Here is a 25,750-nt window from a genome sequence, read left to right as displayed (position 1 = left end):
TNCGGTTTGTGCCAATCTGACTTTTCTCCACTTTATCAGTTCATGCCTTAGTTGTGAATGTTAAACTGCACTAGAGTAACGTAGCTGTCAAAACATTATTCTGAGAACAGAGTCTGTTGTGGTTACACTGACAGGTTAGAAAAAAGACAAAAGTAAAAGCAATTTATTACCTGGTAGCTCTACACCTCTGGGTCTGGTTTCTGTGTCTTTTTTGAGCTAGCTGATGAACTCATTGCCTGAACTCTGACCTAACCGCTTAGATTTGAGTTGTTCCCTACCTTAATATGACTTGAAATTCAGTGGAAAGATTAATTATGATTTGTTTCATACATTCAAGTTTTGTAGGTTTTCTAGTTCTAAAATGTGGTGAAATTTGATCTGTAGCTTTTTCATGTATAGATTTTCCATAACTTTTACTCATAGCCTAGAGCTAAACCCCCATTTTTCAAGCACATGCTATTTTTTTCTACCCAATTATATGAGTTTTTTAACAATACATTGTACATCAGCGGTATATTTTGTGAAGTGACCAAAACAACATTGACCTAACCGAGAAACTCTCCTGAGCATAAGTCTGCATGAAACGGCAGCACACTGAGAAGTAAGAGGAGCCTGTCACAGTCTGCAGAGGAGCTCCGTTGGTAATGGTGTAGATTTCCATGCACGTATTGAGGTTGAGGATTTTCGTGGCGCAGTGAGCAACCTTGAGGGAAAAAGATTAAGCTTAGGGGGCCCTGGTGAGATTTATTCTGTTCTTACTGGAAATGTCCACATTAGAACACAGCTTTGGTGGCTTTAAAATTTACCTTTCCCTTTGAAAAAAAAAACAAAAAACATTTTATCCATTCCAATAATTTTACTGTGTTAGATGTCATAGTTGTATAGTTGTTTAGCAGATGTAGGAAGACTGTCATAAAGTTTACTGGATGTGGAAACGCTGACAGGATTTTGGGAATCCCAAAGTTAGGATGATGATGGAGATTTTCCTTGACATACACTCAAAGACAACCATAGTAATTCTAGCTATGCCAACGTTGCTAATTGAGGGTAAAAGATGCTAAATTCCATAATTATTTTATTTTAGATTTAAAATGTTTCTAAAATATGCTTGTACAGTAGCAGCTCTCCCACTTAGAGTGTAAGTGACTCTGGAGTCGCATCAGTCAAAACATGCTTCACGAAGAAAAGGGAAACATATTGATTGTAGTCATCAAACAACACAGTCAAGGTCAGTTTATTATTCAAATTGGTTTAAAAAAAATATTCTGTCTAAGGAGATCCAGTAGTTTCCAAGTCACTGATTTGCAGCATTTACATCATCTGGATTAACTTGTAGCGATAGTGGATAATCTATGCCACTGACTTTCCTCATAATAAGCCTGCATGTAGCGACAGTGGAGAGGAAAACTCCCTTTTAACAGGAAAGAACCTGGCTCAGTGTGAACGGCCATCTGCCACAACCGACTGATTTTTGAGAACACAGAGCATACATAGAAAAAAAAAAGCTACTGATCCAGGAGTATTTTCTATGTTAAAGAAAAGTAACACATCATTGGTAGTAGTGGCTCCTTTAGCGAGTTTAAGTAGGAGAGAAACACAGCAAAGCAGACAAGCTCTGGATTGGTCAAAACTTTAAAGACAAAAGGTTAAAAGTGTGCATGCAAAAAAAGCTCAGCTAAATGCTTTGTAGGGGGGAGAGACAAGGCTAACCGGGCCAAGTACATCATCTATAGGAGGAGAACGTTAAATTGTTGGCAGCGGCAGGAGCTTAGTTGACGCCTCCCTCAGGGGAAGGTGTCACATCTGAACAGAACGCCAGACCAGGTGTAGCTTCTGTAGGGAGGAAACTGGAGAGAACATGCAGCTAAAAGCTGACAAAACAGCAAATAATGCAACACCGGAGAGGAGGAGGAGGACGAGGAGGAGGACGAGGACGAGGAGGAGAAGGAGGAGGAGGAGGATGTAGCAGAGTGAGCAGAAGTGGTCAGTTTATGCTCCAGAGATCAGAGATCGCTCAGCACAGCCTAAACTGATGTAACTATGAGCTTCATGAAAAAGGAACATTTTGAGCCTTAAAAGTAGACGGGGTGTGTCTAAAACTTAGAACAGGTTCCACATGACAGGACCTGAACTCTAAATGATCGACCTTCAGTACTTTTAGATACTCTAGCATCCGCTTGCAAACCTGCAGTCTGAGAGCACAGTGCTCTGTTAGGAACAAATGAAACAATTATCAGGACTTTACACATTGAATCAGAGTATGCCTCGATAGCAACCATTTGCCTTGAGAAAAGTACACAATAAAAATGAACTGCTTGACTGATGAACTTTTCTGTATTCTTGTTCTTTGGCCGTTTGATTGTGACTTCAGTCTTTATCCGCTGGTACAGATTTTCATTTGGTGGGATCATTGTTTCAGCCTCATCACCTCTTCAACATTCAACAGAGTCTAATTTTGAACACTCTCCAAGTGTTCAATATGAGCTATTCTACCAATTTGTGTTAAACACCAAAGAGTTTAAGGCAAATTTAACTAATTGAATAAAAAAAGGCAAAAGTTAGTAGCTCATGAAATGTTGTTTTATTCATGAAAGACCAATGGAAAAAGCTTATATTTAGAGGTTATTAATTAGCCTTCTGATTTTTATTTTTTTTGTCTCCCCATCACCACCTCCTCAATATTTTCTGTGCAGCTCACCTCATATTTTTGCATGTCCTTGTTTCACGGCACAAAACTGAAAACTTTTCTGCCAGTTATTTCTACCTCTTCACCCCCTTGTTTTCTCTCTCCTCATTCTTTTTCCACCCAGTGTCGTTAATCTTCGAGAAAGATCAGTTTTGATGGATTTTCTCTTTAATCACATTAAGCAAAGCTCTGTGATCAAGTCTTGTAATGCTAATCAATTCAAAAAATGGGGGTAGCACTTTGCATAAATTGAATCGATGAACGTTTTTGGAGACAATAATTATTCAGCAACTGTTTAAATGCTTGTCTATGCAACTGATTTAAATCCTTACCTAATGGATAAAAGAAATAGATTTTAATTTGTTTTAAAGTGTATCTAACATTTTTATCCTGTTTATGAAATGTTTTAATTAATTATTCGGTCGTTTTCAAACGGGAAAAAAAAAAAGAACGAATCCTTAAAGAGGGACTCTAGTCACAGCTCCTCTGTGTGTGGAGTTAGTGCACTCCGGATCTCTGGATCAGCAGCTTTGCAGCCACAATAACGTGACAGCATTTAATTTGGCAGCTGAGAGCAGTGTGTGAGCCCGGCTGCCTGTTCCAGGGCAGTATGTCACGCCTGCATACTGTGCCGTGGAATTAGTTCACTGTGCTGGCAAAGGCAGGTGTTAGCATGGTGACATTTTAAGGAGAGAACTGCCTGGAAACCAGGCTAGTCATTGAAATCAGCGGCTGTAACACATCCCCAAGAGTGTTTGACAGATATCTAGAAAAGAGAGAGAAAAAAAATTATAAATGTGCCAATTTTTAAACACCTGCATTCACCTTATTTGAAAAAAAAAAAAGGTAAAATAATAATAATCTCAGCGTGACTGTTTTGAAATTGCAGAGAATGTGACAGAGAGGAATTGCTCTTTATATTTTCGGTTGGGCAAGAGCACACACTGCAGGATTTATTTTGGTTTCTTGACAGTTTTCAAGTTTTTTTTTTTTTTAAAGAAAAGTTTTGTGTGCTCTTTGGGGATGTCAATTTTCACATTTGCTTTTCTTTTTTTTTTTTTTTGTTGCTAAAATCGGTGTTGGAATATTTTCCAACACCGATTTGGAAAATATCCAAAGCCGGTATTTGTTTAGTGCAGACTTTTGCTTATTAAATGTGTATAACCAAGTCTCCAGTTTACTGACTAATTAGGCTAAAAGAAAAATTTGTTCAAAAACGTCAAAGATTTTACTCCTGAATATTTTTGCTAAATCTGCTGAGATGCAGTCTAGGAGGATAAATCTACATTTAAAACAATAAATATCGAACATGAATTTCTAGATATTTTGATTACTAATACTTTAGGCAAACAATCCTGCAAAAGACTCTTTAATCTATTACATTTTTTGCTGGATCTACTTTCTCCAATGTGACTGCAGATGAACATGCTGGAGCATGAAAATTCACAGACGTAGACAAAACAAGTACAATATTTCAACCGTAGACTCATTGTTGTCTGGAGAAGAAAAACATGCATTTGACACATTCAGATTGTAGCATCCGTGACATTAGCAGAGAAATCAGCCGCCTGAAATCAGACGTGAGATTTATTGCCGTCTGCAGGCTCATGTGGCTGTGAAATAATTGAGGAGTGGAGAGGTGAGGGCTATCTGACTGATCAGCCGTGGTCACCGGTGGCAGCACAATCTGTCATGGTTAACATCCACTAACACCATGTTAAGCGTCAGACATGGCTCATTATTCATCCCTTCGCATGTGAAAAGGTACATGTGGATAAATCAACTCAACCGCTTTTCAGCAACACAGACTCCGAGACAAAAACTGTGGATTTCGGGGAAATGGAGAATGCCTCACTGTTTAGTTTTGTTTTGATTTTCCCACTTAGAAAATGATCTAAAAGGTCAAAGCCTGTATTTGTTTTGATCCTGGTGCGTTTGTGTTTTGATTGATTTCATTTATACTAATTAAGTCTTGCCATATTTTGTGCATTCCTTTCTGTTTATGAGTTTATTTTATTTATTATTATGTTATGTCCTTTCTCCATATTGGGTTTTGTTCTGTTAGATCAGCATTGTTCTTTTCCGCCCTGGTTTTGTACTTTCTTTGTCTGTTGGTTCAGCTTCTTTGTGCTAATTATTCACCTTCCCTCAGCCTGGCAGCTTGGTCCCTCTCACAGCTGTTCCTGATCACCTGATCTCCTCACCTGTATATAACGTTATTCTCCACTCGTCCATCAGGATTTAATCTCACTGGTTTTTACTGTCCATTTCTGTTTCTTCCCATTATTGACTCAGTTTCTCTAGCTCATGCTGGCCCCTGTTTCATGCCCTGATCGCCCTGTTGCTACCAGCACTTTGATCTGTTTCTAACTGCAGTATGATAGTATTGGATCGGTTCGTTAACTGCAAAGTAAGGTAAATGAAAACTAAGTGCATATTTGTGTTTAGGTTGGTGCATTTCAGCTCCTAGTGAATTTCAGCAAGTAGGAAGAGTACCAAAGCTAATGATTATGTTCAATGATAATTCTATGGAGTGAATGGGGGAAACGAATGTTTTTAGGTACATTTGCTGCACTTTTGCTCCAATATTTAAGAAAATAATGCCACTTTACACCAGGAAAGGCAGCAGGTGAAGACTTTTAGATGCTAAGTTTAAGCTGAAAAAGTTAAACTCTGAGAAGAACTGGTAAGCAGTGACAAGTAGAAGAGAGACTGTAATTATTTAGATTTTTTTATTTTTATTTTTTTTTAGAATTTATCAGCCTCGCAGTCTTCTTTTGAATTTTTATTCTGTTTATGTCAACATGATCACCTCCCACTGGCATAGAATACGTAGAGGCGTACTGATTATTTTTGGGAAAAAAACAACAGTGAGAAAAAAAAAAAAAACATCAGCTGTGTAACCAATATCTAAAAGGTAGTTTATTTCAGAACTTGGCTGTATGAATAAAGCACAACTACTATTAATGTGGATTTTGGGCTATATGTGAAATTAGGCTGAGCAGCAGCTTGTCTCCCAATTATATTTTCTTCTCCTACAGCCTGAAACCTGATGTACTCGAACCCTTTCAACCTGCAGGTTCAGTGTGGCACCTGCTGAGCAGTAGAAGCAAAGAAAACACACAACCACAATAGGATAACAGCACAGAGCACAGTGTTTCTCTCTATGACGCCTAAATTTCAGCACCCATGATGCACTTGGCTGCTTTTTAATTGCTTGCTATAGGAAAGAGTTAAAAAAAAAAAAAGAAAAAAGCCTGGCAAAAAGAACGTGACATAAACCTGCAACCTTAGGATCAACTCATCATCCGTCCAGAAGCTACGATTGTTTGTAGTGAGTGTAGGCCTGCCGGAAGAGTTTACAATAAAGTGAAGGCATATTGCAGTCTTGCTTTTTACTGAGCCCAGATGGTGAGCCCTGCTGGAATGAGGTTAATTACAGCAGGGAGCACAGAAAAACAGCAAAGGCTTAAACTCCAAACTTTGCAGTGTACTTTTTGCCTCTGCTCACATTTTCTCATACTTATATTGGACTAGAGAGAGGCACTGTTCCCCTTTTTTTCTTTTTCTTTTTTTTTTCTCCCGTCTTCTCCACTCACTCAAATTTCAGTCCTTGTCAGCTGTCATGTTTCTGCTTGTTAATTTGGCCGCTCACCACTCAGACTCTGGTCGAGTAGTCAGCTGGAACATCTACTTGGTCAAATTAGCTGCTGCTAAAGTTGGAACACGTTCATATTGTGATCATTAGTGCAGGGCTCTGGTGTGAAGTCTTCTCCAGTGGACTTAAACAGGACAGAGAGAGGTACAGAGTTGCTTTGAAAGTTTTTACTTGGGGAAAATATGGACGTGGGGGGAAAAGTACAGGAAAAAGGACTCCACAAATCATGAGCACTGCGTCTTTTAACAATTGTATGCTCTAAAAAGCAACATTTCCTCGTATTATCTTGCATTAAGAACCGGAGTGTGAGTGTGTTTCAAAGAGCAAAGTAGATTGCCACATTTACTTGGGTAGAATCCAGGATGCATTGAAAAGCCACCATTATGCCTCCGACATCCTGAATATCATGTTTTTTTTTCCACATTTTTCCACATCAGCCCTTTAAACAGCCTACAGGAGAAAAGAAAAACAAAAACTACAAGAAATGGAAGAGATAGAAAAACTTTAAATTTTTTTGACAAGATGACTTATTGGGGATATTAAGATTAAACCTGCTTTCTTTAATAAAACAAAACAAAACTAAACAAAATCATTCTGAACAGGAGACACGGACCAGATGCAAAGTACGAAATCGCTTTGGTGTTAATTTCATCACCATTTAATTTCCTTCTTTCATTTAAGTTTCTTTCATAGTTTGTCAAGAACAGAACAGCTTCTCTCTGGTCACCCAGAAAATACTGTAACATTCACCCTCCCACACCCGTTGCTGCAAGCATTCTCTAAGATGTTAGATGGCAAAACGAATGAAATTCTCCGAAATATTCCACTTTGAAATCATCTTGTTTGGAATTGTTGCCACTAAACTAGCAAAATGCATCAACCTTTTTTGAGCTGACACTTAAAAGACCTTAAAAGAGACTTGTATAAAATCTGCATCTTCTTGCTGTAAAGACTGAAGGACCCAGACGGCTTCAGGAAAATGTCTAGATTCTGATGAGTATCTGATTCTGGTAGCTGGATTTAGAGAGCATCTCTACAGTGTGATTTAAGAGCCAATGCTTTAAAAAATAAATAGAGTTCGGCAAAGTTTGTAGAGCATAAATTCAAAAGGTTTTGTACAAATGTTTTGAGCTCCCCTGAAGACATGACATGTCTCTGCAATAAAAAGGAATCATATATATATATATATTATAAAGATTTAATTGTGTAAAAGAACAACTTTTATTAAAGTGGCAGGCTGGCACACTTGTAATTAGGGTTGAAACTTTGACATTTCCAATGTGTGTAAAAAAAAAAAAAAACTGCAACACAAATTTTCAAATTCCATAAATTTTGTTCGAAAAAAAAAATGCAAGCAAAGCAAGTGATGTTTATGCTGCAAGGTTTTTGATGCCCCACAAAGGAAAATAATAAATACCGTGTTTGGCTTGTGGTGATACCTGTAAACAGAACGATGATTCAGTAGGAGTCATTTCTCCTGAGCTGCAGCATTGAGGGATGGCTGCCAAGGCTCCCCTCTTCCACTTATTATATCGTGGAAGGCTGCATTTTCTCCAATGTACATTATGGCTTTCATGGTGAGAAAATGAGAGGCTGAAGCGCACTCTGCAACCCTCCACAGCTTGTCGACAAAGAACATTCATAAATATTACAACACTGAGAGTCAGAGAGGACCCAAGGACAGAGCAAAGCCCAAATATAATTTTAAACCTTCTCAATCCAGGAGTCCCAACATGACCGACTTATCAAAAGAATCTTGCTGAAAGATATGGTGACCTGATTTCTCATACCTGCACTTCCTCAATCGGCCCTGCTTTTCCTGTCTCCCATGCTGATGAGGGTAAAGCATATGGAAATTTAGTTTCAGTGCAAACTTTCACTTACGTTGTGGACCTGCAAACTGATCCTTCTACAGAATAATGAAACAATAAGGGTTAATTTCATGACTAAATAAGAACCTTTGTAAAACTGTAAGCGGGGAAAAGAAGAAATTATATAAGAATCAATCCCTACATTTTTCTATCATCTTTATTCTTTTTCTTTGGTAGTTTCACTAGTTTATGTTCCACTGCTTTCATTCATTTTGCTCCTGCAGTGGCTCAACAAATCAATACATATGTTTCTGAAGCTGAAATTTTATCTTATTGTGCCCTCAGTAAGCTCAGCTGCACCGGAGTGATTACTTTTAGAAAGCGAACGTCCTTGGAGGCAGATGGGAACAAATTTCACAAATTGCTTCATTCATTTTTGGGAGCACTTCAGGTCACGCAACAAGTGCCAGTTTTGTTGACATTGATGCACTAATTTTTTCCCCCCCTCTGTGGTACCGAGTTCAAGTGCAGATGAAAATACCAACGTTTCAATGTGAGTGAAATCGAATGACCCTGAAGTGGAGAAGAAACCGACATCATTGAGATACGGCAGGTGGAAGTGAGATGTCTTTATGTAACTTTGTGAAAAGTTGTAAATCTAAAACGCAAAGCACAATGACTGTCTTACACTTACGCTGTCTTCAAGCATCCTTCTTTTACTTCGCTTTTAATGCAGTAGTTTGCCTTTTGTCCACCTTGAAGTGACTTAGAAAATAAATAAAACACCTTTTGGCCACTATAATGTAATAAAAACATCAACGTTTATGATCCAAAGCAATTTAAACAGACCTTTATGGACTAATCAATAAATTATCTTTTGTTTTTCTGCCATACTATTTCCCTTATACAGCAACATTTCACAGGAATGCTGAAGTGTAAAGGAAGAAAATGCTGAGCTACGAAACAAGCCTTTTTTTTTTGTCGTTCAGCAGACAAACTTTAGATGTACGTTTTGAAATTTTATGTTTATGTTTTTCTTTTGAACACTTGAACTAAATCTACTTAGGAGGTATATACTTTTCTTCCTTGTATTGTGTGCATGTGTGTGTTTTTACGTGATTCTCTCTCTGTAGCACTTGGGGACAATCAGGAAAATTGTGGTGTTTTAGATGCTGGTTCTTCAGACTCACAGGTGCTGACTGTCACTTTGACACTCAGTGAGATTGGCGGAACAAGATGGGCAAAGTGCCCGGCCATTAGCTTATTGGACAGCCCGGTCAACACAACTGCATGTGTCAAGAATGTGAATCCCTCTGCTTTGCTCCCACTGATGCTGCAAAGTGGTGAGGATTTGGTGTGGATTGCTTTCGATACAAAACATGCAAATCCCGCTGTACGTTTATTTGCAAACATTGTTTACGCCGTACAAATGAGTTAATTCGTGTTGACAGCACAGCACTGCAAGCGCTTTTACACACAAACTCAATTCAGAATGTGTAACTAAGCATTTGCTGAGCTGTGCTGGAATAAATACCTTATGTCGTCTACTTACCTTTGGCGATCATTTCCACGAAATAAAAGCTCCCGAATATAAATGCCCCGGATTTTATTTTTCTCAAAATATTTGATCGAACATATGTTGCAAAATAGAAGAGATTATTGTAAAGCTTTAAGAGAACTCTGGTTCCTAATTTAGGAGGAGTTAATGACTCAGATTGATAATAAATGTCACTATTAGTAATGTAACTCCCAGATGCACAGTTTACAGAATACTGACATACATTTCCATAGGTTTTCTACTGTAGAAATCAGGTCTAAAGTGGAAAGTACCAGTACAACATGCTAAAAAAATAGATATTTGTGCAGATATAAAAAGTTTGAGCTGTATTTAAAATTCTGTTTGTCCAGAGAGTGCTTTGACGTTGGGCCTGTTATTTGTGATGGAGTAGAAGAGCCTGTGATGTCAGGGTTTGTTTTTTTTCCCCACAATGCTTTACTTTCTAAATTTTCCATTTCCTGCAAGAGTTCTAAAGCACTTTGAAGAAAACAAAGATAATTCTTTTTAAGACATCCAACAATAAGGAATTTGTCCTTCTATACTAGGAAATAATGTCTGTGCAAGACAATTAACCTCTCATATTAAGCTGTATCAGATAAAGCTTTCGGGGGAAAAAGGAACGTCCGAAAAAAAAGAATGGAAGAGAGAAATTTTGACATCAGCGAACCTGACAGACATTGATGAACAGTACTGGCAAACATGTAGACGGACTGACAGATGGGGAAACTTCAGCTCTGGGACTTCAAGGAAAATATTGCAATTTGTCTTTTTCAGCAAAAACACTCAGAATTTCAGTACCAAGGCCTTATCTGTCATTTGGATTGACAGAAATTTGATCACAAAGTTTATGACCTTACACAAGATACAAAAATCTCCTACTTTCCCTCAAGGCTGCTGAGTCTGTATTACCATTTTTAGCTCTCACAAAGTTTACCTTTGTCTTGTCTAGCACTTTTTTCTCCGTTTCTTTCGGATTTCCATCCGTCTTGTTGCTTCTGCTTCAGTACTGACATTCTATTTCACACTTGCCTCACATTATCTGTGCTCTCTTTTAATTTGTGCATCTTCCCCTTGTGATCACACCTGGTTCAAAGGTTGTTCATGTTTAGTAAAACCAGTGCAGGTCGCAGACTCCGCCTTGGTGATTCTTTTTTCGTCTCGCTGCTTGGTTTGAATTCCTTTTTTGTATCGCAGTCTCTTGTTGTTGCTTGTCACTCTTTTTGTTTCAGCCTTCCCTCCCGTCTCTTCTCTCGTTGTCTGATCGGCCCCCGTCTCTCCGGTTCCATCGAATTTCCATGTTTCGTTTTCTTTGACTATGCCTGCCTCTCTGTGGGGTGTATTTCCGCTCCTCTCTGGAGGAATCAAACTTTTTGAAGTTCTAGCAGTAGAGAAGTGCCTTCAGCCCTAATGCACTTTATCCTGGTTTCTGACGCTTACAGCATGGTCTGCAATTGTTTGCAACAGAGCTGTCAATAGAAGACAAGAGAATTAAACATGAGGCAGCCATTCTTCCTGGCTCTCACATTGTCTGAGTGTTGTTATCCTGAACTGATCCCGACTGGGACTGTTCTGCAGTGATAACAACTGGTGAGTCATGAAGAAAGATAATTTATTCATTATCCTCCGTTTTCTTAGAAGCTGTGCAGGTGCTTGCCAGCATTAAACAGGATTAGAATCAAACGCTTAACTGTTTGATCTTTATTATGCTTTTTAGACGCAGTGATACGGTGGTTTGGCTTCTTGCTGCTGGTATTAATTGTGGAGATTTGTTTATGAAAGTGTCGATTGATTCCCTGGTACTGATTTAATCTACTTCGGCTGTCTTCCACCAAGTCAGCACGCGTATTACTGGAAGCGCCAACGAGGACCACAGATGAATGTTAATTTGAGTGTGTTTGAGCAACAGTTATTCAATGGGCGAACAATTTAATTTTAAAAAACATTAGGCTTTCTGCAACTGGGTAGAAATCGTCTTCAATAAAAATCTTTTGTGAATAGTTTTATAGCTTTTCAAATAAGATTTAAAAATGCTGTGTTGGTTTCTTTTATGTATCTTTGCCTGGTTGTTGCAATAAAATACATTTTCTTTTTAAATAAAATTTGTAAATTAAAATCAGCTTCAAACTTTTCAAAAAATAAGTGATTCATTTATTTTTATTTGGATGTATGCAGCCGTCTAATGATGCATTAATACCGGCCCTGTTTAGTCGCTTCAATCGAACTCTAGTTTGTTTGGGGATGTGTGATTGTCTAACTGAACCAAAAAGTGAACTCTGGTCTGCATAAAAACCTCCATCTTGGTTTGGTTAAAGTGAACTCTGTCGCGGGTCGAATGTATATGTGAACGCCAAGAGGAACAGAGACCGCTCCAAAAGCAGGCAGCAGAGTGTAGATCAGGGCATTCTGGGTAAATGCAACCAAAACAAATGCATAAGTCCTGCACTGCAGGGAGGAAAATGGCTTGTGATCTTTTGCCAAGAGCAATCCTACAACTGCTAAAATCTGATGCCACTCCATCTTTGTTTACATTTTGTGAAGGAAGTTGCACTCAGCATCTTCTGCAGAGGTTTTTGTCTTTTTCTTTCAGTTCTTCATGATGCAGCGCCAAGAGCAAAACTTGAACTGCCTGGTTTCAGAAATGTTCTATAAAAATAAATTTGACTTTTTTTTTCTTTACTCCTTTCTTCTTTTTTTGTGACTTGGTGCAGCTAAGCTAGACATTTGGCGGTTGGTGGAAAAGTGTTTTTGTGGCGTCATCTAAATGTTGTGCTCTGTATGGAAGTAAGACAAGCAACAAACTTTAACAAGCACAAGTGTCATCGGTGCTAGCTTCTGTACACGAGACACTCTAAGTTATAAAATCTATGTTTTGTGCTACATACACAAGATGGAGAGGGAACATCCAGACCTTCACTGAAATAAAGAATCTTAGCAAAGCTACTAAAACCGATAAGCTCTTCTGTACTAACTTTAATTCAGACCCAAATCAGTCAAGCAAGTATAATTTCCAAGCAGCTCATCCAGTTTACCAGACAAAGAGGCACGATTCAGTAACTCTGGAGAAAACGTGTTTAATGCTCTCTCCCCCCACAGCCAAATGTTTCCATTGCACTTGGTGATGTAAGACTTGGATGCAAGTGCATGGCCATTATCTTGTGCATGAATATCTTTGACAAGATGGTGAACGCAAATGTGTTTTATATCTTTGAAATATCAAACAGACCTCCACTGAGAGCTCAATTTCTTGTTCATTAATTTTCAGCTTCGTGCTTCAGATATACTAGTAATCAGATTTGTCTGCCTCTGTTTGTGTATAAATCTTACTTGGAAGAAGTTCAAGTTTATGAGGTCTGAGAGGCACCTGTGTGTGTGTGTTTGTGTGTGTGTGTTTTTTTTTTTTTTTCAGTAAAGATAATCATTCCCAAGTTTTTATACTAAATGTTGAGTATTGATGTGAACAAGAATCATATTAGACTCAGCAAAATATCATAAGAGTTTCTTTAGAATAAACCCAAATACTGCATATATATTTATACCTTTTTATTACGCATATAAAACTGGAAAAAGCTGAAGTATGAGTGACATCATTGCTGTCAGTGATGGATAATAATGTCACAGTGAACAAATATGCATGTCAGTGTTTTTGTCTTGTTTTTGTTATGGTGACATAACTAACTTTTGACTAATTGTGAGATGATTATCCTTTTATTACTCTTCTCTCCTGTTGTTATGGATAAACTTACTTCTCATACAATAATAAACAAATGAACTGAACTTCACCTTCAGCAAAATCCAGTAACGGAAATCAACTGAGGTGCGACGGTACACTTTGGATAGCTATATCAAACACAAAAATGACACAATTATGTAATATTTCACATTTTTAGAGCCAGATTTGCATTTTCCCCACCGGTCCAGATTGGCGTGCTGTTCAGTCCTGATCCGGATCAGAGATCAAGTTTCAAGAAACCTGAGCTGGGTGGCCTGCCTGTAATGAGACAATGTTTATTTCTCTTACTTCATACTTGAGTTGAACTTAGTACATAGAACATCCTTTTTCCATTTGAAGTTATGGCATCATTCATGGAAACACATTGTCAGGCTGTAATAAGGACCATTACATGTAATATTACCACAAAACAACCAAACCTGCTGCAGTAAGACATTTTTTCAACTATATTTATTATCATTGTAACAAATGGGGAGCATTCTCCAAAATATAACACTGAAATCATTTAGGAATCCTATTTAGGGAAATGTAGTTCATCATATGAAACTGTTTTGGTTGTTCTGTTTGATATGAATTAGCTGATAAAAGACGAGCTCTTCAGTGAGAAGGAGTGAGGCCAATCCAAACATCAGGGGAAAAAGAGATAATAAATCAGCACAGCTTACACTGCTTTTCTTCTTATCTTACAATTGATTAATATTGGCCAAAGAAGGTAAAAACTGTGATTTTTTTTCTACCTCAAACAAATGTCTGATATTCATCTTTAGAAAGTCCTAGCAGTGCAGGATCATTACATTATCACTTAATCGTGGTGCAGATTGAAATGATTTTCTGAACCTGTTGAGATCTGTTCAGGTCGTGGAGTTCATCTTTCTTTCTTATAGGACATAACAGTTTAATCGGTGAGGGAACTTCATGCTAATCCAGATGGAATGATTAAACTTCAGTGCTTTTTATTGTTGTAAGAGACAACATAGGACAATGAACTGAAAGAAATCCGAAGCAGCCATAAAAAAAAAACTCAGAGAAAACAAGCAGCAAACTCCACACTGACCTTCACTCTCTGAGGTAATTGCATATTGTGATTTCTCTCAGACTTTTATTGAGCTGACTGACAATAAGACTGCATGATCATTAAAGAACGCACCACATGTGGATAAATTTTGTGGCATCTTGTTGAGTAGATAGTTGGGGGGAAAAAATGGATTGAAATATTGTAAAATGGACAAATAAAATTTGAAAACTTATCAAACATGAAGGGGACATTTTGACATTGAACTGGTTCTAACCGCTACCTCCCTATGCAGCCCAGAAGTGAATCACTTCTCATATTTATGAAGCCAAAAGACATTCAAAGATTAGATTGTGCACAATGACTGGAACTATCTAGCTGGGTTTTTTATCTTTTGTCACAGTTAACTAAGAGAAATAAAATATGACAGCAATGCAGATGAAATGTTTTGTTCAAATGCATTCTTGCCATTGTTTTTCTCGTTTGACAGATTGCAGAATTTTTTTTTTGTACATCTGATATGATTTTACATCTTCTGAAAGCATCGCAAATGGAAGGGATGCAAACAGAGTCTCGTGTGTCATGTCTTCTTCAATTGCCCTGTGGCTCAGGCTTTTGAAAATAACCGAGTTATTTATAAAACTCCTATGCAGGTCTGACATTACATTAGGGATGCATAAACATCTCACATATTGGGATCCATAAAAACACCTAACCATGAGGGTTGTGGGGGGAGAGGGGGGCCGTTGGGATTTCTGTTCAAGACTGAATATCTTCACAATGTCAGATGTCATCCGTTCCCTCCACAGACGTTCTCTGGCACTTTATCCAGCACATCCGCTTACACTCCCAAATGGATAGATGAAAACGGCAGAACTGAGAGCATGCCCACATTATGTGTCTGAAGTGTCATCCTCGAACAAAGTTAGCGGTTTAAGTCAGCTAGATTTCACCTCTGGGGCTTCGCAGAATATCCCAATTACATTTTCATTGTCAACCAACTCAATCTCCATTGAGAGAATCGGGGCAACAGTAATCTGACTCTGCCACAGTAATGTCTGCCATGGGAGCTTCATGAATCAGCTCTAATTAAACCGGTAACTCTTTTTGTTCCTCAAAGGGAAGAGCTTAATGGCTCTTTCTGGAAGGACATTGTTTAGCATGTTTTTGGGTAAAGGTGTTACTCATGCAAATCCTTTGTGTAAACTAAAAAGTTTTTAGTTGCAGATTTTTTTTGTCATTGGTCCTCTTGTCAGTGTCTGCTCGACGTGCAATAAGGTGATAATGCAAGTATTTACATGAAGAAAAAAATAATAATTTCAGTTTTTTTTTTGTTTGAGTAAATGAATAGGGGGGGAAAAAAAGTGTAACACAAACACTCAAAATGAAAGTAAACCATCTGGACTGTGCTGAGAACCCAGTGATGCTTTCTGTTGCACTCAAAGAAAATGAATAAACAGTCAGTCAAGATGCTTGACTGAGTTGAAACCAACCGGTTGTGAATCTGTGGGGGAACTCATTACAGTACATTCAGAACATAAACGTTGAACGTTTCTGGACTTTTTTCTCATTTTTCTTGCTCTTTCTAGAATGCATAATTATTCTAATCCTAAACTGCTTGAACAACAGCAAAAAAAAGAAAAAAGCTGCACTTGCATAAATACATAAGCATATGTCAGGCCAATGTATTTTTTCATGCTTGCTTCTCCATGTGGCAGATTTTCCACAGCGAGATTTGAAATGTATCCAACACCTCTGGCATTTTACCCAGCACTAAATTGCCTTCCTCACCATCATTTCTCTTTCTCTGTCTCCTTGTCTTTAATGCTTGCCATCCAAAAAAAAAAATCTGCAATTTTACTATCATGCATTAACACAAAGACCAATTAAAGATTTTCGATTGTAGTGTGCTTTTCGTTCTTCAAAATAAATATTAAATGGTATCTAGGCTTTAGATTTTTTTTAGATCTTTATCTTAGGGATGCAACACAGGGAAGTGTCAATGTGAAAACCTTTAAAGGAAATCTTTTCTTTAAAGCCTATGTCTGTAGGGAAAAGAGTGCATACAGTTAAGATACATCAAATCTTTTTTTTTTTTTTTTTTCCCTTTGGTAGATATGGATGTGTGCAAGTAGTTTCTGTGGAAGACAAAGGATGATTCCCATTAGCTTAATCTGAACCCACCCTGATCGGGACCTACCCTTCTTCCCTCTGACACCCACTGAAATGGAAACAACCCAAACAACTCAAAGTTTGAAATGCCTTTCCTTTCATTTTTGAGCAAGAAAGCCACAGGTCACCGGACGTTCTTTTTCACCCCCACAGCTGGAGATGTGGCTAATGATTGGAGCCAACCCGCATTAACGTCGTCCTGTCTCCTCCCCTTCCTTCGCAGCTGGATGCTTGTTGAAGCATGGTGGTGAGGATGGTCGGAACGCGATTAATGGGGCCGCCGTCACGAGGCCGGGTCAGATGGATGAATGTAATGAGAACTGGAGTTCTTCATCTCCTGCTGCTATCAGCCTGCCTCGGCCAAGACACAGAAGGTAAAGAGCGTCTTTCTTTCCAAGTCCTCCTCCCTGTCCCATTCGTCTCATTGTCTTGTCTTTTTATTCCTCGAATCAATTCTGTCTGACTGTTCTTACCTGTAGCAAGTCCTGCATAGCATTGATGTATGATATATCTACTTCAGTACTTTCCTGTTTTTTCTGTTTACAAGTTTTCATTTGCCTTTTGAAATTAAAATCATTACCTTATTGATACTTTCACAAAGGGAACATTCAGCAGTTTTTGGTAATATCAGTGGTCTGTCACACCAAATGGGTTCCAGATTGTTCTTAATTGCAACAAATTAGTTCAAGTTTTTGGTTTTACCACACATGTGACGCTCTGTGACAACACAGCCAAAAAAAAAAAAAAAAGAAGTTTTTATCATTTCATGAACTTTTTTGCTGAGCCAGAGGAAAGACTCACTTTAATTAGTGTTCGGATGCAGTTTTATGTGCCACTGGCAAGCACCATAGATGGAACATCTGCTGTTTGCCGTTTACATCGATCAGAAAAACCATAACTCTTTTCAAATGAGATGAAACCAAAATCACATTCTTCGGGAAATCAAAGAATACACAAGATTGTAAATGGCTTACACAAAATGATGAGCTGTTTGTAGTCAGCTTGGAAATATCCTGGATTCTTCTAAGAAGAAAAATGTTTAATTTTTTTAAATGTCACATTTAGTACCGTGCAAAAATTATTCGTTTTTAAATTGATCTTCTGCTTTACAAACAAATGTTCCAGTTTTTCTTCTCTAAAAATGTTTAGCTCTGTATTGTGCAGATTCAAGATTTTTTTTTTTTACATAATTTCAGTTTTATACTCATAATTGCATCGTGTATGAGAATCCTGGCCCGTCTTCCTTGAGCAGTGATAGGTTTTAACATCTGCACATTTATTCCCATGAGGCCATGTTAGGTGCCTGCTCTTATTTATGTTGTCTCCCATTCATAAAGTCATCAGGAGCTATAACTTTCAATCAGACAAGTTATGCGTTTCATTTATCAAAAGTTTTTTGGTGAAGTGTCTTTATTAAAGTAGGATGTGTGAATTTGTTCATCAGCAGTCATTCAGTGCCTCGGAGGCCTGCTAATGAGCCATTCATTTGATCCATGTTATGTAGAGGAAGGGATGTATCTAATAGCAGCTCTGGACTTTGTCATCTCTAGTTGAGGCTTCAGAACTTGTAGATTTATTTGAAATTTAATAAATATTTGTTGTCTTGAATGTGCATTTATTTAAATTATTTTAATGAAATCACTATTTTTTTTTTTTTTATTAATCTACTTTAAGTTGTCTGTCTTGGCCAGGTCTCCCTCAGAAAAAAGTTTTGATCTGACTAGGGTTTAAAATAAAGGGTAAATACTCCACTGTTCACTCGCCTTTAGTTGCCATTATCTAAAGGCGAGTGAAGTGTCTTTTTCAAAACATTTTATGCAAAACTATTCAGCAAAACCAATGCAGTTTTTTTCTCCAATCAATTAAGATCTGCAAATTAAATTCACATATGGCTGCAGCATAAAAGCTGTTACTCACTGAGTTTTACTACAGGCATTTTTATTTATTTATTTATTTTTTTTGTGCTCCCATACATCAGCCTGACTCCTGACGAGATAAAACCAGTAAAAGGTGTCAGACCGTACAAACTTTTCAGGGCTGCTGCTCCGTTTGCCGAGGCAGCAGTGAGGGAACATCAGTGAAACAGTCAAAAGAGATGAGAGCAACAGAGTGACAGCCAGCAGAAAGACATGTCTCTCGCAGACGCAGTGGCATAATAGGGCTAATCATGATGACAGGCCTTGTATAGTTTCTTCACTTTGGCCAAAGTTTGAGGGAATATTTTTATTGTCTTTTTGGTTTAATGGGCCGATTGCAATCTACTTTTTTAGTTTTAAATGTAATACAAATGGTGCCGTTGCAAACTTCTACGAAGCAGGTTTGGGCAAAGTGTTTCCTCCTCCATTAACTGTGTGTTCGAGTTGATCCTATTTTTCATGTATCCCCTCACAAACCTGATGAAGTTTAGATCACCACTCTGCAGGGGCCACACCATCTGGTGCAGGACTCCTTCTCGTCTCTGTAGATGGCTCTTTATGGCTCTGGCTGCGTTTTTGGAACAAAATAACGAATGTACGACTGAACAGACCCATCCCTTATGGTTGTTAGTGATGGATAAGACTGTAAAACTTCCTAATGTATTACAGCACGGTGCCCAAGGGCAGTATCACAAACCTGGCCGAAATGCTACAGGCCCGTCTTGTTACCCGGTTGTGGCGGTCTGGAGGGACGGAAACGTAGCCATTTGTTATCACTGTCCTGCTGCGACCCATAAAAAGAAAAAGTTTGGAGTTTGTGATGTTGTGAAAGTGAAAGTCATCAAGTTTAACATCTGCTGACTGCACATCAGGTTTAACGTCAGAAAGAAGTTCGCATTGGATTGGTTTTGAAGTGATACTTCTTCAGTGTAAAAATATTACTCTGCTTCTACGTTGGACTTCTTAGACTCAAATGACAAAAACACTCAAACTTTGACATCTGCTGACAATCTTGCGCTAGGTCAGGAGACGTAAATGCAGCAGAAAATTTTAATTTACTAAAATATCTACGTTGGTGCAAGTAAGCCTGCCACAATCAACAATAAATCAATTAATCGCATAATAAATTAAACGATATCATTTGGATGATCTAGTTTTGTTTTTCTCTCTCTTTCTACCAAAAACCGGATAATTAAAGTCTTAGTCTGGAGCTTTGGTTTCATTTGAATTAAGTTTGTTTAGTTTAGACAGACTTCATATTTACTTTTGTTTATTTATTTTAAAAATTAAATGTCTTCCAGCCTCGTAGTTAAATATTTATTTGATTTTAAAGTTTATTGATCTTTCAGAATGTGTTTTTGCTTTGTTATGCCGTTACTACATTACTTGAAAATGGTCTCAGGAACAAAAGATTCAATCATTTATCACAGTAACTTCTGGGATTATTTATCCTCCTGCTAAATCTGTTATTGTGACAGGTTTAGTTGCAAGTTTGCTTTGTTTACATGTTTACCTCAATTCTGAAAATAAAATAAAAAGTGAAGTCATAATGAAGGACACAGCAATTACAAGTGAATTTAGTTCAAAAATTCAATTAAAAGTGAAACTTGTACAGTTTAGTTCGGTATTTGTTATGCACCTTTTTCGACTGCGATTTTTTTTCCATCCACTTAACTTTCTAATAATATACTTGGACACGGCACTCTGTAAGCATCCAGCTTCTATCTAACTACCTTTTGTGACCCACCTGTCTGCTGAACACCTGCCGAGTCAGCAGTCTTCCTGATGATTGTGTAGGTCAGTGGGTAGAAACTAGGTTATAACATTACTCTCCCTTTTCATTGGTTTCATATGAAACTTTATTTTGTGTTTTCAGCTCAAAACTCCAATGTATCCAGAGTGTCTATATAAGATCTTTTTGCATTGAGTTACAGAAATAAATTTAGTTTTTGATTATATTCTAATTTATTGAGATGCACCTCTGGTGTTTCTCCTCTCTGCTATAAGGTATATGTCATTTTCCCGCCAGTGGGAATGAGTAATAGGAAGAAAATAGGAGCGAATATTTTAAGGTTGAAAAACCTGCCACGTTCCTTTTCCCTTGAACTAAGGGCAAACCGGAGCAGCTTAAAACCTAAATTAAATCATCACTGATGGGATAGATCAGCATTATGCACTCTTGACTTTCTGCTCAATTTATCAGAATATTAATTTTCCATTCCACCCTTTGGGTTTTGAGATTTATCTGCTTGGCATTTAGCTGAGGGGGCTGTAGCCAAAGGTGAACATCTGCAACTTTTCTTCGGTGGGATAGAAGCGGCTCATTTTTGCATCAAAAGTGTTTGGGGAAATTGTACATGTGTTTGAAACCAAAGAATTCTGACAACTAGTCTCCCAATAGAGCACATACTGCGCAACTGGCTTATTTACTCACAGCTGTAAACCCAATCACAGGTCTCAGAAACAGAGTGGCTGACATAATCATGGCATTTCTGCTCATGACATTAGTATTTATCCTAATGATGCTGGACTTCTAGAGAAGTAAATGTTGTTTTAGTCAGTTTTGGTCTCATGATATGGATCATTGCCAATGTGTTTTTAATGAGCCTGGGTCCCAAGACAAACAATGGTATTAGCTGGTTGGATGCCACGCTATAAGTCTACTGTATTGTAATTGGCTGGAGCATCGAGACACAAGCCATATGTTTGGTTTCCAAGGTGAGAAGAGCACCATTACATTTTTAATGAACCTTAATCCCACAAAAGGAGACCACATAATGTGCCAAAAAAAGCATTTGGCTGGGCAGCCTGAGAGCTCAAGACCTTTTCTGTTTCTTTCCTTGGAAACGTTTTTTAAACTTCTGATGACATTATCAGGTTTGCTTAAGGCAGTTTGATAAAAACTTTTCTCATTCAAGACAGAAATGCAAACATGTTTTTATGACTCCTGTACCTGAGCTGATTATGACTTCATTTAAAATGGCAAGTGTGTGTGAGTTGTTCTTTACCTTGCTATTTTAATTAAATATGGCTGCTCGCATGTTTTATGACAAAAACCGGCTCTGACAAGATTTTATTAACTTGTCTTGTGAGAAATATGCTTACATATATAATGGGTTTTTCTTTAATACCAAAAACATTTTTTCATGTAAAAGCAGGTGGTCCAGAGTATGACTCTGCAAAATACTATTGCATTAAAGCAGCAGCAACAACAAAAAATGCACACACGAGAAAATAAAACTTTGTAAGTATTTTTTTTCTACATTTTTTAAAGAAAAATATTCTGAAGTTAGTCAAAATGAAAGGCCCCCCCCCATAAAACTTTTTCATCCTGACTGACAAATTTGTTTGTCTCCATTTTTTACCAATGGACAGCTTTTAGTTTTCTCCTTTCATTTAACAGCAGGAGTACAAGAGTAGCAAACAGCAATAGGAATTTTTCACTATAGATTTTCTTTTTTAATACAATTTATTTTTGAGCGCTGAAATGTAAATCAATTTATTTTGAGCCTGGTGAACCATTTTTATGTTTAACTGGCCCAATATTTTATCATTGTCTTACCTATACACCCAGTGGAGGCCCATTTTCCCTTCAGTATCAGAGTTTCCTTTGGAATGTCCGGGTATATTAAAGAAAAGTATTCAAGTGGAATATTTAAAACCTTGTGGACTTATACTTAGTCAGTTTTATAAACAAGGAAATACAAAGCCTTTTTCAAAATATTATCAGTCCCAGATATTAAAATGATTGTGCTGTACTGTGTCTATTTTGAAGACAACACAGATCCGATGAGCTGGTCATGTTAGATCTTGATCATTCTATCAAAGCTTTGATCTCATTCAAACTTTTTTCTCATAATTTTACGACTTTCTTCTGATAATATAGCATCTTTATTTCTGTTATTGTTACAACTCTGATGTAACCATAACGTGGACCGATGTCCACAGAAGACAGACATGGGCCTCTAGTTGTAAACCCGCAAGGATGTTTAGATAACAGATGGATGGATTCTGACTTTACTTCCATATAATTATCACTTTATTATTGTATTTTTTTTTAAAGTCTCATATTTTAATCCCAATACTCCATTGAACATTTGCTTTTTGCTTGCACAGTGTTGTTTCTGTTTAAAGATTCATGACTAAAAATGGGCAGTTTGTGTAAAGGCTAAAAGAGGAAAGAAAATCTAAAATATTTAAATACAGCAATTTCAAATTATATAAAATTGATCAACTTTTCTTTAAAGGGGGATGCATTCTAAAATTTTGAGAACCACTGTTTGTTGCACTTCTTCTGCTCTTTGATAAAAGTAGAAACCTTAACAAGTATTTTCTTATAAAAGCCTTTATGGGTCAGATCTGACTGGACTGAGAACCATTCAGATGAAAGATGTGTTCTTTTGAAAAAAACAAGCAAAAAAAAAACCACTGTGCATCTTCTATTTAAGTCCTTTTGATCTCACAGATGGGACAATCATTTGGTGTTGCTTATTAAGACTTGTAAACCTAGCCAAACTGCAGCACTTCAAAGAATAATAATTCAGCACTGGAGATTAAGAGATGTTTGAAAAGTATTTACTTTTTGTAATGTTGCTTCAGAAGAGTAAGCTCCACTTTTCTTACCACAAACATCTGTTATTAAACCTCTTAAAGCCAAAATAGCAAAACAATATATATATGTTGAACCCCGTTTGAATAGCTTAAGATAATACTACACTGAATCAAGAGGAGGTCATGGTCGTCACAAATTATTATGATGATGTTGGAACAGTTTGGATGCACTGTGACCAATGCATTCTGGTGTGACAGCATCACTCTGAGTAAAATCACTGATACTGCTTTGGGTTCACGGTTTATATTAGGAATAGCAATATCTACAGAATAAATACACGCAGGAGAAAATGGAAAATGCTCCACAAAGCTGTTGACTCTGTTTTTAAAACCAACAAAAAAGAAACAATTTTAAAACCCATTTGAATAAACATATTAGCTTGACAGCTCTTATTGTATGTTCATGTTGATTTATTTATTCTTCTCCATTAAACATGTCAGAGGTTCGTTGTTTTTCCCACAAAGATATCAAAAGGAATCAAACCACTCTTTTTATCGAAGCCTTAACAGCTCCAAAAAATATTAAATTGAAGCTGTTACTTGGCAGAAAGCATTTTTTTAAAACTCACTAGCCACTTTATCAGGTGCTGCTGTTCAATGACTTGTTAACACAGGTATCAAATCCAACAGATAAGTGGCAGAAACTCGGTGCATTTAGACGTCTGGACGTGGAGAAGATGACTTACTGAAGTTAAAATCCAACATCTGAGTGGGAAATAAACAGGATATTAATGACTTTGCAGTGTGCTACTTTTCACACACAACCCTTTAGAAGGTTAACAGAGAATAGTAAGAAAGAGAGAGCATGTTCAGGGTGCAGCGAATATGTGGACAGAAATAGCATTTTGATGTTGGAGGTCAGAGTAGAATGGGCACATTAACCCAACATAATACAAAGGCAAAAGTAGCTCAAATAATTACTTGTTACATCCAAGATTTGTAGATTGTAGTCTGACCCTATGTCAGACTATAACGCACAATGCACAACATTCATGTTGTGTGAATGCCCAACATGTTGAATCGACAGCAGCGGAGAACCTCAACAGATGCATTTGTTGTTTGCTATGAACAACAAAGGGTCAATCCATTCTGCTTTGTGTCAATGACTCAGGCTGGTGATGGCAGCATCATGGTGTGGGAATGTTTTCTTGGCACACTGTGAGCCACTAAGTATGAGGTGAGCATATCATGTTCATCACTTTGTGAACAAAGCATACCTGTCTGTTAATGGGAGCAGGGCAACATGACGCCAAACTCAAACTGGTTGTTTGAACAAGAACATTATTTAGCTGTGACTTGGTGACCTCCACATTCACAAACCTGCAGTAACTGTGTGATCCTATCATTTCTATATGGACTTTTAAATTAAATGTTGACGTCTTCTTGATTCCAAGTGAAACTTAACTCAGTCGAATCCAGTGACTAAAACTTGATGATTTTTTTTTGCATCTCTCTGTGGTAGAAGTGCATTGTTGCAGTGTTGTGGTTAAGACCACCTAACCCGAGACCAAGACAAGACCAAGACCAGAGTGTATCGAGACTGAGACAAGACCAAGATTTTTAGGGTCCGAGACCAAGTCAAGACCAAGACCGAGGAAAATCGAGACCGAGTCAAGACCAAGACCAGCACCCCGCGCTATATGACACGATAAAATGTGAAATATGATCAAAATTGCTTCTCAAACTGATCTGAAAGATCCGTATTCCCATAAAAAGACCTAGATATTAAATACTTGATCAATTTTACCAATATTAAAAGCAGAACAAACTTTTTTGTCTGCTTTGCTTCCATCTCTGTGCTACAATCTGCGGTGGTCTGGTGCCATCCCTAAAAAGATGACGCCCTGGGCATTTGCCTATATTGCTCATGTCAGAAACCACCACTCTCTGTACCATTAAACATGAGGCAATTGAGGCAATGCCCAGACGGTNAAAATAGCTCAGAAAAGTCCAAGAAACGGGCAGCATGGCAGAGCGGGAAGCTAAGACTCAGCACCGGTAGCAACTGATCTAACAGACTGACAAACGAGAGCTGAAGCCGACACAGGACAGGACGGTTCTACTATGACAACTGAAGACTTACTACAAAGGACAGGGTGACAGTAACGACAAAGATGTACGACAAGGATCTGACAAAACACGGAGACAACAGGTGGCCTTAAATACACAGGGGATTGATACCATAGGTATTTTTGACTACCTACGAAAAATGAACCACAGACAACTTATGTGAGTTTTTACCAAGTTTTCATGAGAGGAGAAGAAACAGCGGACCGCTACAGTGAGCTGCCCACCGCGCGTTCAGATAACTTCCAGTTAGAGCTCGTCTTTTATTTTCAGAGAAGGGAGGGATAGAAGAGACAAGTTATCAGCAAGTTCTACACACACAAGGTCATTTTGTCTTTTCCCTGGGGAGCGATTTCTCCTAAGGGCAGAGGGCTGTTGTCAGTGTGAGAAAGTCTTCAACACAGCAGTCAAAAGTTTTAACACAGACAGTGAGAGACCAACACTTCCAAAGGAAAATCACAATAATCTATAGTAATATAAGACTGCTATGGTAAGATCAATAATCTATACACATGTAAGAATGATAACA

At 37.8% G+C, this 25,750-nt stretch overlaps 1 protein-coding gene across 1 annotated transcript in view; it reads left to right on the top strand.

Annotated features, from left to right (window-relative positions):
- Window positions 1-25,750, top strand: part of LOC106954776 (protocadherin-15-like) — a 182,362-nt gene that overhangs the window by 40,286 nt on the left and 116,326 nt on the right. Inside the window, exon 2 of the mRNA XM_015044523.1 lies at window positions 16,851-17,001. Coding sequence (XP_014900009.1) covers window positions 16,869-17,001 — 133 coding nt within the window. The 5' untranslated portion in view covers window positions 16,851-16,868. The remainder of the gene's footprint in view (window positions 1-16,850; window positions 17,002-25,750) is intronic.

This window comes from Poecilia latipinna, unplaced genomic scaffold (genome assembly GCF_001443285.1).
Source record: "Poecilia latipinna isolate Pla-1442-1.1 unplaced genomic scaffold, P_latipinna-1.0 Scaffold680, whole genome shotgun sequence".
Classification (NCBI taxonomy): domain Eukaryota; kingdom Metazoa; phylum Chordata; class Actinopteri; order Cyprinodontiformes; family Poeciliidae; genus Poecilia; species Poecilia latipinna.
This window is presented reverse-complemented; position numbering and strand designations above follow the sequence as displayed.